General features: G+C 40.4%; 1 protein-coding gene across 1 annotated transcript in view; it reads right to left on the bottom strand.

The window, feature by feature from the left end:
• Positions 1 to 8,792: 8,792 nt before the first annotated feature.
• Positions 8,793 to 15,290, bottom strand: part of LOC111960315 (oligosaccharyltransferase complex subunit ostc) — a 17,163-nt gene continuing 10,665 nt past the window's right edge. Inside the window, exon 4 of the mRNA XM_023982278.2 lies at positions 8,793 to 9,336. Within this exon, the coding sequence (XP_023838046.1) occupies positions 9,318 to 9,336 (19 nt within the window). The 3' untranslated portion in view covers positions 8,793 to 9,317. The remainder of the gene's footprint in view (positions 9,337 to 15,290) is intronic.

The raw sequence follows: 15,290 nt of genomic DNA, 5'->3' as shown, positions 1-15,290 counted from the left end.
CGAATTGCAAAAATCTCTGAAGTTGGAGACTTTTATCTCCCTCAACAACTTAAAAAATCTGCTATCCGAGCAGCTAACCGATCGCTGCAGCTGTCATAGTCCATCTGTAAACTACCCACCCAATTTACCTACCTCACCCCCCATACTGCTTTTATTTATTTACTTTTCTGCTCTTTGCACACCAGTATCTCTTCTTGCACATGATCATCTGATGATTTATCACTCCAGTGTTAATCTGCTAAATTGTATTATTCGATTTATTGCCTACCTCATGCCTTTTGCACACATTGTATATAGATTCTCTTTTTTTTCTACCATGTTATTGACTTGTTTATTGTTTACTCCATGTGTAACTCTGTGTTGTCTGTTCACACTGCTATGCTTTATCTTGGCCAGGTCGCAGTTGCAAATGAGAACTTGTTCTCAACTAGCCTACCTGGTTAAATAAAGGTGAAATAAAAAAATAAATAAAAATAAAAAGACAATTATTATCCCTATGTGCAGTAATAACATAAAAAGGTAATACAATAGATACTGTATTTATGAATACATACTTTCTTGATTTTATGACCATCATAAAAACGGTTACTAATGGTACAATAGGTTAAGGTGGGTCACTGTTGTTCAGCCAAGTGCACCACTAACACAGATTCTCCCAAGGTTCTGTTTTGTTCCCACTTTTGTATATTTTATAAGTTCTTACAGACTGTAAATGAAATGTTCCTATGACAGCCCAGGTCAGCCTTCTGCAAAATGACCAGAAACACCATGGCCCAGTCCTAGATGACTCTGTTTAGTGATGTGATACATCGCATTTAGGGCCTCTTTGCACTACATTACTTTGATGACAAACTAGGTCCAGGAGAGATACTTGTGTAGTGTAAAGAGAGATAGATACACATCTCTCTTTAAAGACATGCTCCAGAACTTTAGCAACTAGTTAGTATTTTTTAAACTTCCTGCTTTGGGCTGGATGTGTCAATGTGTAGTTCATACATGTATAATGTATGAGCAGAATTACTGTTTTACCTCAATTAGCCAGAAGTGTGCAAAGCTGTCATCAAGGCAAAGGGTGGCTACTTTGAAGAATATAAAATATATTTTGATTTGTTTAACACTTTTTTGGTTGCTACATGATTCAATATGTGTTATTTCATAGTGTTGATGTCTTCACTATTATTCTACAATGTAGAATATAGTAAAAATAACTACAGTTGAAGTCGGAAGTTAACATACACTTAGGTTGGAGTCATTAAAACTTGTTTTTCAACCACTCCACACATTTCTTGTTAACAAACTATAGTTTTGGCAAGTTGGTTAGGACATCTACTTTGTGCATGACACAAATAATTTTTCCAACAATTGTTTACAGACAGATTATTTCACTGTATCAAAATTCCAGTGGGTCAGAAGTTTATTTACACCAAGTTGACTGTGCCTTTAAACAGCTTGGAAAATTCCAGAAAATTATGTCATGGCTTTAGAAGTTTCTGATAGGCTAATTGACATAATTTGAGTCAATTGGAGGTGTACCTGTGGATGTATTTCAAGGCCTACCTTCAAACTCAGTGCCTCTTTGCTTGACATCATGGGGAAATCAAAAGAAATCAGCCAAGAAAAAAAATTGTAGACCTCCACAAGTCTGGTTCATCCTTGGGAGCAATTTCCAAATGCCTGAAGGTACCACGTTCATCTGTACAAACAAGTATAAACACCATGGGACCATGCAGCTGTCATACTGCTCAGGAAGGAGACGCATTCTGTCTCCTAGAGATGAACGTACTTTGGTGCGAAAAGTGCAAATCAATCCCAGAATGCGAAAAGTGGAAATCAATCATCAGACCAGAGGACATTTCTCCAAAAGGTACAATCTTTGTCCCCATGTGCAGTTGCAAACCGTAGTCTGGGTTTTTTATGGCGGTTTCGGAGCAGTGGCTTCTTCCTTGCTGAGCGGCCTTTCAGGTTATGTCGATATAGGACTCGTTTTACTGTGGATATAGATACTTTTGTACCGGTTTCCTCCAGCATCTTCACAAGGTCCTTTGCTGTTGTTCTGAGAATGATTTGCACTTTTCGCACCAAAGTACGTTCATCTCTAGGAGACAGAACGCATCTCCTTTCTGAGCGGTATGACGGCTGTGTGGTCCCATGGTGTTTATACTTGCGTACTATAGTTTGCACAGATGAACGTGGTACCTTCAGGCGTTTGGAAATTGCTCCCAATGATGAACCAGACTTGTGGAGGTCTACAATTATTTTTTTGAGGTCTTGGCTGATTTCTTTAGATTTTCCCATGATGTCAAGCAAAGAGGCACTGAGTTTGAAGGTAGGCCTTGAAATACATCCACATCTCCAATTGACTCAAATGATGTCAATTAGCCTATCAGAAGCTTCTAAAGCCATTACATCATTTTCTGGAATTTTCCAAGCTGTGTAAAGTCACAGTCAATTTAGTGTATGTAAACTTCTGACCCACTGGAATTGTGATACAGTGAATTATAAGTGAAATAATCTGTCCGTAAACAATTGTTGGAATAATTACTTATGTCATGCACAAAGTCCTAACCGACTTTCCAAAACTATAGTTTGTTAACAAGAAATTTGTGGAGTGGCTGAAAAATGAGTTTTAATGACTCCAACCCAAGTGTATGTAAACTTCCAACTTCAACAGTATCTGATCATAAATTACTGTTTCTAGCACTTTAAACAACACACTCAAAATAGACACAGGTCTATAGTTTTCCCCTTCTTGTGGTAAATGCACTCCAAGTCACTTATTTTAATGGGTATGTCATCAAATACCAGGCCTAGATCTTGTGTGTTGTTGAACTGTTACTTTTTCTTTATAGAGAAAATAGTGGTCAATGTAACACCACTGCTTGTTTTTATTGATACACATCATTGTGGTTGTTCACAGAATTTACTGGCTGGCACCTACGATTGTGTGCAGGGAAATCGGTTTCTAGATCTGTGTTTATATTAGTGGCAAGTTCTACACAGATCTACTGCCCCCATGCGCTGCTCTCAATTTGAGCTGTGATAGGGAAAGAGCACCACCTTTTGGACATCCAGCCAAAGTGTATCATCTCCATGCACTTATTTCTACATGCCTGGATCTCCAAACAGAATTCACACTTTCACTAGCATGAATTCAGTTTGGATTCAATATTACCACACATTGTATAAGCTTTGGTAATACTTTATTTATACAGAGAACCCACATTTAGACCAGGGTCTCATTTTCAATGGTGTGTTCAAATAATAAAAAATCAAAACACCTTAAACAGAGAAAATTACAGAGAAAAAATTAATATATAGGGGGAAAAACACAATACCAGTGAAAAGTTTGGACACACCTACTTCATTTTTATTTTTTTCTACATCGTGAAGACATCAAAACTATGAAATAACACATATGGAATCATGTAGTAACCAAAAAAGTGTTAAACAAATCAAAATAGATTTTGCCTTGACAGCTTTGCACACGCTTGGCATTCTCTCAACCAGCTTCATGAGGTAGTCACTTGGGATGCATTTCAATTAACAGGTGTGCCTTGTTAAAAGTTAATGTGGAATTTCTTTACCTCTTATTGCGTTTGAGCCAATCAGTTGTGTTGTGACAAGGTAGGAATGGTATACCAAATAGGGATAAGTCGATATTATGGCAAGACAGTCCATCATTACTTGAAGACATAAAGGTCAGTAAATCCAGAAAATGTCAAGAACTTTGAACGTTTCTTCAAGTGCAATTGCAAAAACCATCACTCGCTATGATGAAACTGGCTCTCATGAGGACCGCCACAAGAAAAGAAGACCCAGAGTTACCTCTGCTGCAGAGGATAAGTTCATTAGTTACCAGCCTTAGAAATCTGCAATTACCTGCACCTCAGATTGCAGCCCAAATAAATGCTTCACAGAGATCAAGTAATAGACGCATCTCAATATCAACTGTTCTGGGGAGACTGCGTGAATCAGGCATTTGTGGTCGAATTGCTGCAAAGAAACCACTACTAAAGGACACCAATAAGAAGAACAGACTTGCTTGTGCCAAGAAACACGAGCAATGGACATGAAATCTGTCCTTTGGTCTGATGAGTCCAAATTTAAGATTTTTGGTTCCAACCGCCGTGTCTTTGTGAGAAGCAAAGTAGGTGAATGGATGATCTCCGAATGTATGGCTCCCACCTTGAACCCACCTTGGCTCCCGACCTCAACCCAATTGAGATGGTTTCGGATGAGTTGGACTGCAGAGAAGTAAAAGCAGCCAACAAGTGCTCAGCAAGTGGGAACTCCTTCAAGACTGTTGGAAAAGCATTGCAGGTGACTACCTCATGAAGCTGGCTGAGAGAATGCCAAGTGTGCAAAGCTGTCATCAATGTAAAGGGTGGCTACTATGAAAAATATCAAATATAAAGTATACTTTGATTTAACACTGTTTTGGTTACCACACGATTCCATATGTGTTATTTCATAGTTTTGATGTCTTTACTATTTCTACGATGTAGAAAATTGTCAAAATAAATTAAAACCCTAGAATGGGTTGGTGTGTCCAAACATTTGACTGGTACTGTATGATTCTAATCTCTGAACAGAGATGCTGATACACTTTAGATATTGTTTTGTAGCTTTAATGTTTTCCACTGTGAATTTTATTCGTACTACAACAGATATGAGTGATATGATTTGCTGCTGAAAATTAAGACTACCTTTAGTGAATGTAGGTTTTTCGCCATACATCCTTAAGTCACAGATTTCTGTATGAGTATATATGAATAAAAAAATAAAAAACATCCTCTCACTGTCAACTGCGTTTATTTTCAGCAAYTTTATAATAAACAAAATATTTGTATGAACACAACAAGATTCAAGAACTGAACAAGTTCCACAGACATGTGACTAACAGAAATTGAATAATGTGTCCCTGAACAAAGGGGGGTTCAAAATCAAAAGTAACAGTCAGTATCTGCTGTGACCACCAGCTGCATTAAGTACTGCAGTGCATCTCCTCATGGACTGCACCAGATTTGCCAGTTCTTGCTGTGAGATGTTACCCCATTCTTCCACCAAGGCACCTGCAAGTTCCAAGACATTTCTGGGGGGAATGGCCCTAGCACCTCACCCTCCGATCCAACAGGTCCCAGACGTGCTCAATGGGATTGAGATCCGGGCTCTTCCCTGGCCATGGCAGAACACTGACATTCCTGTCTTGCAGGAAATCACACACAGAAAGAGCAGTATGGCTGGTGACATTGTCATGCTGCAGGAAGGGTACAACATGAGGGAAGAGGATGTCTTCCCTGTAACACAGCATTGAGATGGTTCATTGAACAAGCATGGGAAACAGTGTTTAAACGCTTTACAATGAAGATCTGTGTGGATTTTTACAAATTATCTTTGAAAGACAGGGTCCTGGAAAAGGGACGCTTCTTTTTTTGCTGAGTTTATATTATATACACATGCATACAGTTGAAGTCGGAAGTTTACATAAACTAGTTTTAATGACTCCAACCTAAGTGTTTCAACCACTCCACAGATTTCTTGTTAACAAACTATAGTTTTGGCAAGTCGGTTAGGACATCTACTTTGTGCATGACACAAGTAATTTTTCCAACAATTGTTTACAGACAGATTATTTCACTTATAATTCACTGTATCACAATTCCAGTGGGTCAGAAGTTTACATAAACTAAGTTGACTGTGCCTTTAAACAGCTTGGAAAATTCCAGAAAATTATGTCATGGCTTTAGAAGCTTCTGATAGGCTAATTGACATCATTTGTGTCAATTGGAGGTGTACCTGTGGATGTATTTCAAGGCCTACCTTCAAACTCAGTGCCTCTTTGCTTGACATCATGGGAAAATCTAAAGGAATAAGCCAAAAATTGTAGACCTCCGCAAGTTTGGTTCATCCTTGGGAGCAATTTCCAAACGCCTGAAGGTACCACGTTCATCTGTGCAAACAATAGTACGCAAGTATTAACACCATGGGACCACGCAGCCGTCATACCGCTCAGGAAGAAGACGCGTTCTGTCTCCTAGAGATGAACGCACTTGGGTGCGAAAAGTGCAAATCAATCCCAGAACAGCAGCAAAAAGACCCTGTGAAGATGCTGGAGGAAACAGGTACAAAAGTATCAATATCCACAGTAAAATGAGTCCTATATCAACATAACCTGAAAGGCCGCTCAGCAAGGAAGAAGCCACTGCTCCAAAACAGCCATAAAAAAGCCAGACTACGGTTTGCAACTGCACATGGAAACAAAGATCATACTTTTTGGATAAATTTTCTCTGGTCTGATGAAACACAAATAGAACTGTTTGGCCATAATGACCATCATTATGTTTGGAGGAAAAAGGGGGAGGCTTGCAAGCCGAAGAACACCATCCCAACCGTGAAGCACGTGGGTGGCAGCATCATGTTGTGGAGGTGCTTTGCTGCAGGAGGGACTGGTGCACTTCACAAAATAGATGGCTTCATGAGGCAGGAAAATCATGTGGATATATTGAAGCAACATCAAGACATCAGTCAGGAAGTTAAAGCTTGGTCGCAAAAGGGTCTTCCAAATGGACAATGATCCCAAGCACACTTTCAAAGTTGTGGCAAAATGGCTTAAGGACAACCAAGTCAAGGTATTGGAGTGGCCATCAAAGCCCTGACCTCAATCCCATAGAAAATTTGTTGGCAGAAGTGAAAAAGCGTGTGCGAGCAAGGAGGCCTACAAACATGACTCAGTTACACCAGCTCTGTCAGGAGGAATGGGCCAACATTCACGCAACGTATTGTGGGAAGCTTGTGGAAGGCTAGCCAAAACATTTGACCCAAGTTAAACAATTAAAAGGCAATGCTACCAAATACTAATTGAGTGTATTTGAACACACCAATCCTTATTTCACTATATATCATACACATTAAGGGAGATTGTTGTATAATGCACATTTACAATTTTACCACCCTGCATCCCACTGCTGGCTTGCCTCTGAAGCTAAGCAGGATTGGTCCCTGGATGGGAGACCAAACAACAGATGCTGCTGTAAGTGGTGTTGCAGGCCCACAAAATATCCTAATGCCCCAGGGCAGTGATTAGGGTGCAGTCTTTCAGATGGGACGTTAAACAGGTGTCCTCACTCTCTGTGGTCACTAACGATCCCATGGCACTTATCGTAAGAATAGGGGTGTTAAACCCGGTGTCCTGGTTAAATTCCCAATCTTGCCCTCATACCATCATGGCCACCTACAGTAATCATCCTCAGCATACAATTGGCTTATTCATCCCCCGTCCTCTCCCCTGTAACTATTCCCCAGGTCGTTGCTGTAAATGAGAATGTGTTCTGTCAACTTCTGTTAAAATAATGTATAAAAAAATATTTATAAATCAGGGGGAACCCAAATAATTTTCCAATCATTTCGTTCTGAACAGAGCCATTTGTTTATTAGTTCCGTTCCACTGTTCCAACCAGCAAGAAAGTTCTGAATCGGTTCGAACACAAAAAATGTACCGGTTTGAACCCCATTTTTTTTTTACCGGTTTATATCGTTCCTTTCAGTTCATTTTATACCTCTGAAATATATATATATATTTTTTAAACATTTAGATCAACATTACAATTACAATATCAGTGAGGATAGAACAGCTTGCGGGTAACAATTTAATCTTCATAGGAAAGTTGTTAAGAGGAAATTGTATTTTGCCGTGACAGCATGGTTTAATCATAATGAAAGACAAACACTGTGCTGCCAGTCACTATGGAGAGAAGTGTGGGGCGCGAGATGCGACTCCAATGTGAAACCTAACTATAGTCTCCTTTAACTAGCATTGAAAAAGTTAATCCATTCTTCTCCAATTAAAAATCTGTCTCTAACAGAGATGCAGGGAGTCAGGCAGCAGATGGTGAGTTTAATAATAACAAACTTGAAGAGATGCAAAAGAAGAAGTGTCTGTACAAGAAAACATAACCAATACTGCCTGATGAGTGAGGCTACAGAGTACTAGATAAGGGGAAGTAATCAGGGGAGTGTCTAGGTGTGCGTAATGATGGGTTGCCAAGACTGATGTTAGTAAACCAGCGGTCAAGTGCTGGAGCGGGAGAAGGCGTGACACTCCCTAACTTCTAAATCACACGTTGTAGGTAAGCTACAGTAACCTATACCTTGGAGGGGGAGGGGCAGGTAGCCTCACACAGTCCAATTGTGCGCGCCCTATGGGACTCCTGGTCACGGCCAGCCTGGGATCTGTGCCTTAGACCGCTGTGCCACTCAGGAGGCCTCGAATGACCGATTTTTAAATGACCAATTTGTCTGTCATGATCAATTTGCCAGCCATTAAAAAGGGCAGTAATTTGAAAATGTATAGCTCCATTATAATTTATAAATATTTTGTCTGGTTTTAGACATGCAAGTGTAACCTGGAGTGAAATGAGTCATCCATATGATGGAAATCTGTCGCAGTGACGGATAACTTTAACCCGAGAATTATGAACTTCTCAATTAGCCACAACATTCCTAGTTTAAAAGTTTTTCTGGAAGCTGTGCTGCGCGATTTTCCCTACATTTTCCCCTACGTGGGCCAGCCCAATAGAAATCTGAGTTCACCAAGTAGCTTCAGCCCCTCGCTATATGACTGACAGCTAGTAAGATGCGCACACAGCAGAGCAATGGGTAGTGTGCAATTTTGGCTTGTGAGCCCTACTTTCAGAACTACTGGTTATAAAGATTACAAAAGTACCGAAGAATCCATTTAAGTAAGAAGGATATTACTAGTATATTATAAAAAATGTGATTAGAGAATGACAAGCTTTCTGGAAATAACATTTATTTAAGTTCCTAATAGACACACAAGTGACATGTTGGAAGGCATTTAGAAAGGTAGAATGGTCTACAAAACATTACTTATCAATAACCCCAACAACCCACAAATTTACTGCTTATTCAGATTTATAATCAAGAAAGTGTCCCTCCTTCCAATGGGTGCATCTCAATGGTCTATAGTGGCTTTGTCTCCACATATTCTCGCCATCTGCATTACTGAACTGAAGACAGGTTAGCAATACAGCCTGTAAGGGAATTCCATCGCACCATTTAAGTGGAAGGAAAGGAGACAAGGATAGGAAGCCTCTTGACTATTGAGATGCACATTGTGACATTTAATACATCACTCAAACATGGTCAAAGGCTTATTGCCAGGGACAAATGTTACTGTCAATTCTTCATTTGCAATTTAAATCTCTTATCATAATGTTTTAGGCCAGCTTAAATCAATCGAAGCTTAAACCTTTGGCAGTCCTTCGCCATTCTGTCTTCGTAATGTGTTGTGTCCATCTTCAACCCATGAGGTACCCACTGAGGAGAAATATAAAAGGAAAGGTAGAGACAGATTAGAGTCGGCTTCCAACATAGGTACAGTGAAAATACACAACACTTGACACATTTGTCTGCAGTTCAGGTAAAGAGCTGACTGATATCATAGACCATAAATATGAGCATCACATTCTGCTAACGCAACTCACAACGTAAATGACAGCTCTAGTTTTGATGGCACAACACCACTGAGTGCCTTGACGGGGGATGTTTCACTCAAAATGCAACCTAATCGACAAGTTTTTATGATAGGCCTATATTCTGCATACTTATGCATTTGATAGTTTTAGTTTTCAGCCCAAATTATATTACAATGGTATCCTTTTAGCGCAATGACTGTACGTCTTTGGGATCAATTAGCATGCTAGCTGATCCTGAACACTTCCAATCATTGCGCTAAACACTAGTTCAAGCTGCACGCAGAGACAAAGAAACTCACGGATACCATTTCTATAAGTAGAAAATGTGCTTAACATTTTTTTGTGCACTTTCCCTTTAAAGCTGAGATCCGCATTAGGGGAAACGGCACCACTGGCTGCACCCAGGAGCGTTTGTTGTCTTTGTTTTGTTTAAGACAGTGGAGAGAAGCATCAAGGTACAAAAAAAATCGTAGTGCAGCAGAGGATGTACTATCACACGTGCATTGATGTCCAATGAAAAATAAACAGTATTTTTTGTTTGAATTAACGTATGTGTTGTTCGCAACCGGATGTGGAAGTTTCACCACTATGGATTCAGCAGAGGGAGCACATCTACCGGGCCGCAGTGGAGAAGGCGAAACGCTTTAAGTTCCTCGGCATACACATTACTGACAATCTGAAAAGGTCCAGCCACACAGACGCACAAACTTTTACAGATGCACCATTGAGAGCATCCTGTCGGGCTGTATCACCGCCTGGTACAGAAACTGCACCGCTAGCAACTGCAGGGCTCTACAGTGGGTGGTGTGGTCTGCCCAACACACACTGCCTGCCCTCTAGGACACCTACAGCACCAGCTGTCACAGGAAGACCAAAAAGATCAAAAGACATCAACCACCCGAGCCACGGCCTGTTCACCCTTGCTATCATCCAGAAGGCAAGGTCAGTACCAGTGCATCAAAGCTGGGATCGAGAGACAGAAGCTGTTTTTCAATCTCAAGGCCATCAGACTTAAATAGCCATCACTAGCCAGCCTCCACCCAGTACCCTGCCCTGAACTTAGTCACTGTCACTAGCAGGCTACCACTCGGCTACTCAACCCTGCACCTTAGAGGCTGCTGCCCTATGTACATAGAATCAGTGGCCACTTTAATAATGGAACACTGGTAATTTTCTATATCGTTTACATACTGTTTTTCTCATTTCATATGTAAATTCTGTATTCTAGTCAATGCCATCCTATTCAACTATTGTTGTATATATTTACACTATTCTATCCTACAGATATTCTAAATATTTTATCCACATAGTGTCCATACATCCCATCACACACATTTATATACTGTATATTTTAACACTTTTTTTATTTAACCTTTATTTAAAAACTAGGCAAGTCTTAAGAACAAATTCTTATTTACAATGACAGCCAAACCCGTACGACGCTGGGCCAATTGTGCGCCGCCCTATGGCACTCCCAATCACGGCCGGTTGTGATACAGCCTGGATTCGAACCAGGATGTCTGTAGTGACGCTTCAAGCACTGAGATGCAGTGCTTAGACCGCTGCGCCACTCTCGGGTGTCCCAAGTGGGGACTATAATCCGGACTCCAACATTGCTCATCCTAATATTTATAGATTTCTTAATTTCCTTTCTTTTACTTTTAGATGTGTGTATTGTTAGATATTACTGCACTGTTGGAGCTAAGAACAAAAGCATTTCGCTATACCCGCAATAACATCTGCTAAATATGTGTATGCAAATTTTTTTTTTGATTACAACAAATTTCAAAAGAGGGTTGTCCTGCAGGGCTTTACAAAACATTCACAAAGACAGGGGTGTGTTCAGTACAGTGTTCAACATTTATTTGAATGGAAGCGGTTCTGTACTGAATGACCAGTTGAAGAACGATGCGATTATGGTGGCAATCTGCAGTTCAAACCACAACAAAGAGGTCACCTCGCCACCTTTGAGTAAACAGCTTAGGGATGGGGTGGTAAAAATGTAACCACTTCTATTCAGACAGAGCTATGGATGCAAGGACTAACCATCCATGATATCAACATAATAGTTTTAAACATGTTTTGAAGCTATACAGTGTTTAAAATGGAACTATAAACAATGGTGTAAAACAAGCATATTTTGAGTTTTGGTGGGGTTAAACCAGGGGTCGGCAACTGTTATGACTGGAAGAGTCATGTCAGTCGATAGGGGACCAAACATTCTACAAATGCGTCATACAGCAATTCGTTTCTACGAACGAGTTTACCACCGGGATTAAAAACTTGAGTTTAATTTCAAGTGAAAACAAACAGCAGTTACCTAGCCATCTACAGCCATCTTCCACCTCTGAACCAATGCTCTACAAAAGATGCGCTGGATTTGCTCTAAAGCCGACCTAATTGTCACAACAAGCAACTCTGATAGGATAGTTGAGATTGATGTTTGGGTTTTGGACAAACAGCCTTCCTATCCGCATGGTCCTAAAGCCTGGCTAAAGTGCATAATTGTGCCTTTTAGAATGATTTTAGTAGCCTACGGTATTTCAAATAGTTGGGTATGAGCAAGGCTGCATTTTTTTTTGGGGGGGGGGGGGGTCTACTACTAGTGGTGTAAAGTACTTAGTTAAAAATACTTTAAAGTACTTTTTCTTGACTACATTCCTCAATTAAATAATGTACTTTTTACTCCATACATTTCCGACAGCCAAGAGTTCATTACATTTTGAATGCTTAGCAGGACAGGAAAAGGGTCCAATTCATACACTTATCAAGAGAACATCCCTGGTCATCCCTACCGTGTCTGATCTGACGGACTCACTAAAAACAAATGCTTCGTTTGTAAATGATGCGAGTGTTGGAGTGTGCCCCTGGCAAGCAGCAAATAAATGTTAAAAAAAATCAATATTGCGCCGTCTGGTTTGCTTACTATAAGGAATTAGCAATGATTTACACTTCTACTTTTTGATACTTATGAATATTTTATCAATTACATTCACTTATGATATTTAAGTATATTTAAAACCAAATACGTTTAGACTTGTACTCGAATAGTATTTTACTGGGTGCCTCACTTTTACTTATGTCATTTTCTATTAAGGCATCTTTACTTTTACTCAATTATGACAATTGGGTACTTTTCCCACCGTCTACTACCACTTCTGATTTAAAGATGTAAAAAAAATTATATATTGTATTTACCTTTATTCAAACATGGAAGTCATTTTTTAAATTAGCCCAGCACAATACAAAAACAAGTATAAATAAATAAACAAACAGACGAGGGCTGTCCCCACGTCTGTTCTCTCGACCAATGACCAATTGATTGGTTGAAATGTTTAAACATGTATTTTTCCATATACAGTGCATTCGGAAAGTATTCAGACCCCTTCCCTTTTTCTACATTATATTACGTTACAACCTTATTCTAAAATGGATGAAAATGTTTACTCAATCTATACACAATACCCCATAATGACAAAGCGAACAGATTTAGACATTTTTTAGCTATGAGAATAGCAATTTTGTTCAGGTGCATCCTGTTTCAATTGATCATCCTTGATGTTTCTACAACTTTGAGTCCACCTGTGGTAAATTCAACTGATTGGACATGATTTGAAAAGACACACGTCTATATAAAGTTCCACAGTTGACAGTGCACGTCAGAGCAAAAACCAAGCCACGAGGTCGAAGGTATTGTCCGTAGAGCTCCGAGACAGGATTGTGTCGAGGCACAGATCTGGGGAAGGGTACCACAAAATGTCTGCAGCATTGAAGGTCCCAAAGAACACAGTGGCCTCCATCATCCTTAAAATGGAAGTTCGGAACCACGAAGAATGGTTGGCCTGAATGCCAAGTGTCACATCTGGAGGAAACCTGGCACCTTCCCTACGGTGATGCATGTTGGTGGCAGCATCATGCTGTGGGGATGTTTGTCAGTGGCAGGGACTAGGAGACTAGTCAGGATCGAGGGAAAGATGAACGGAGCAAAGTACAGAGAGATCTTTAGGACCTCAGACTTGGGTGAAAGTTAACCTTCCAACAGGACAACTCTAAGGACACAGCCAAGACAACGCAGGAATGACTTCAGGACAAGTTTCTGAATGTCCTTGAGAGGTCAAACCAGAGCCCGGACTTAAACCCATTTGAACATCTCTGGAGACCTGAAAATAGCCGTGCAGCAACGCTCCCCATCCAACCTGAGAGCTTGAGAGGATCTGCAGAGAAATGGAAGAAACTCCCCAACTACAGGTGAGCCAAGCTTGTAGCGTCATACCCTAGAAGATCCGAGGCTATAAAATGCTGCTAATGGTGCTTCTGCAAAGTACTGAGTAAAGGGTCTGAATTTTTTACATTTTATTTATTTAACCAGGTAGGCTAGTTGAGAACTGCGACCTGGCCAAGATAAAGCAAAGCGACACAAACAACAGTCACACATGGAATAAACAAACGTACAGTCAATACAATAGAAAAAAAAGGGGGGAAAGGCTATATACACAGTGTGTGCAAATGAGGTAGGATAAGGGAAGGCAATAAATAGGCCATAGTGGCGAAATAATTACAATATACCAATTAAACACTGAAGTGATAGATGTGCAGAAGATGAGTGTGCAAGTAGAGATACTGGGGTGCAAAGGAGCAAAATAAGTTAAGTAAATAACAGTATGAGGATGAGGTAGTTGGATGTGCTATTTACAGGCGCAGTGATCTGTGAGCTGCTCTGACAGCTGGTGCTTAAAGCTAGTGAGGGAGATTAGTGATTTTTGCAGTTCGTTCCAGTTATTGGCAGCAGAGAACTAGTCCAAACTGGTGAAGTGAAATGAAAAAAATTACTTGTTTGAAAAACGATTTTTTTTAAAACAGAAAGTGGTGCGTGCATATGTATTCATGGTGGCAGCATCATGCTGTGGGGATGTTTTTCATTGGCAGGGACAGGGAAACTGGTCAGAATTGAAGGAATGCTGGATGGTGCTAAATACAGGGTAATTCTTGGGGAAAACCTGTTTGTCTTCCAGAGATTTGAGACTGGGACGGAGGTTCACCTTCCAGCAGGACAATGACCCTTAAGCATACTGCTAAAGCAACACTCGAGTGGTTTAAGGGAAACATTTACATGTCATGGAATGGCCTAGTCAAAGCCCAGACCTCAATCCAATTGAGAATCTGTGGTATGATTTAAAGAATGCTGTACACCAGCGGAACCCATCCAACTTGAAGGAGCTGGAGTAGTATTGCCTTGAAGAATAGGCAAAAATTCCAGTGGCTAGATGTGCCAAATATATCCCAAGAGACTTGCAGCTGTAATTACTACAAAAGGTGGCGCTACAAAGTATTGACTTTGGGGGGGTGAGTAATTATGCACGTTTAAGTTTTCTATGTTTTTGTCTTATTTGTTTTTTGTTTCACAWGAAAAAATATTTTGCACCTTCAAAGTGGTAGGCATGTTGTGTAAATCAAATGATTTAATTCCAGGTTCTAAGGCATGGGTGTCAAACTCTGGCCCGCGGGCCAAATTTGGCCCGCGGGGTAATTGTATTTGGCCCGCGAGACAATACCAAATTACTACTAGAGCTGGCCCGCCGTTATTATACAGCGCATTCACCGCTAATACTACGAATCCCATAATGCTCTGCTGTTGTTTTCGCGCGCCAATCAGGACAGGACCCAGAAACGCCCTCTCCTCTGTGACAGTAGTCATAGCAACATAGACGCTACAACTGTCAGCGCGCTATCCCTTCCCAAAAATGGCGAAAAGAAAGGCAGAAAACAGGAGCTTTCTGGACAAGTGGGAGGCAGAAT

This window comes from Salvelinus sp. IW2-2015, linkage group LG37 (assembly GCF_002910315.2).
Source record: "Salvelinus sp. IW2-2015 linkage group LG37, ASM291031v2, whole genome shotgun sequence".
NCBI lineage: Eukaryota > Metazoa > Chordata > Actinopteri > Salmoniformes > Salmonidae > Salvelinus > Salvelinus sp. IW2-2015.
The sequence above is the reverse complement of the archived record's forward strand: the minus strand, read 5'-3'. Positions and strand labels throughout refer to the sequence as shown.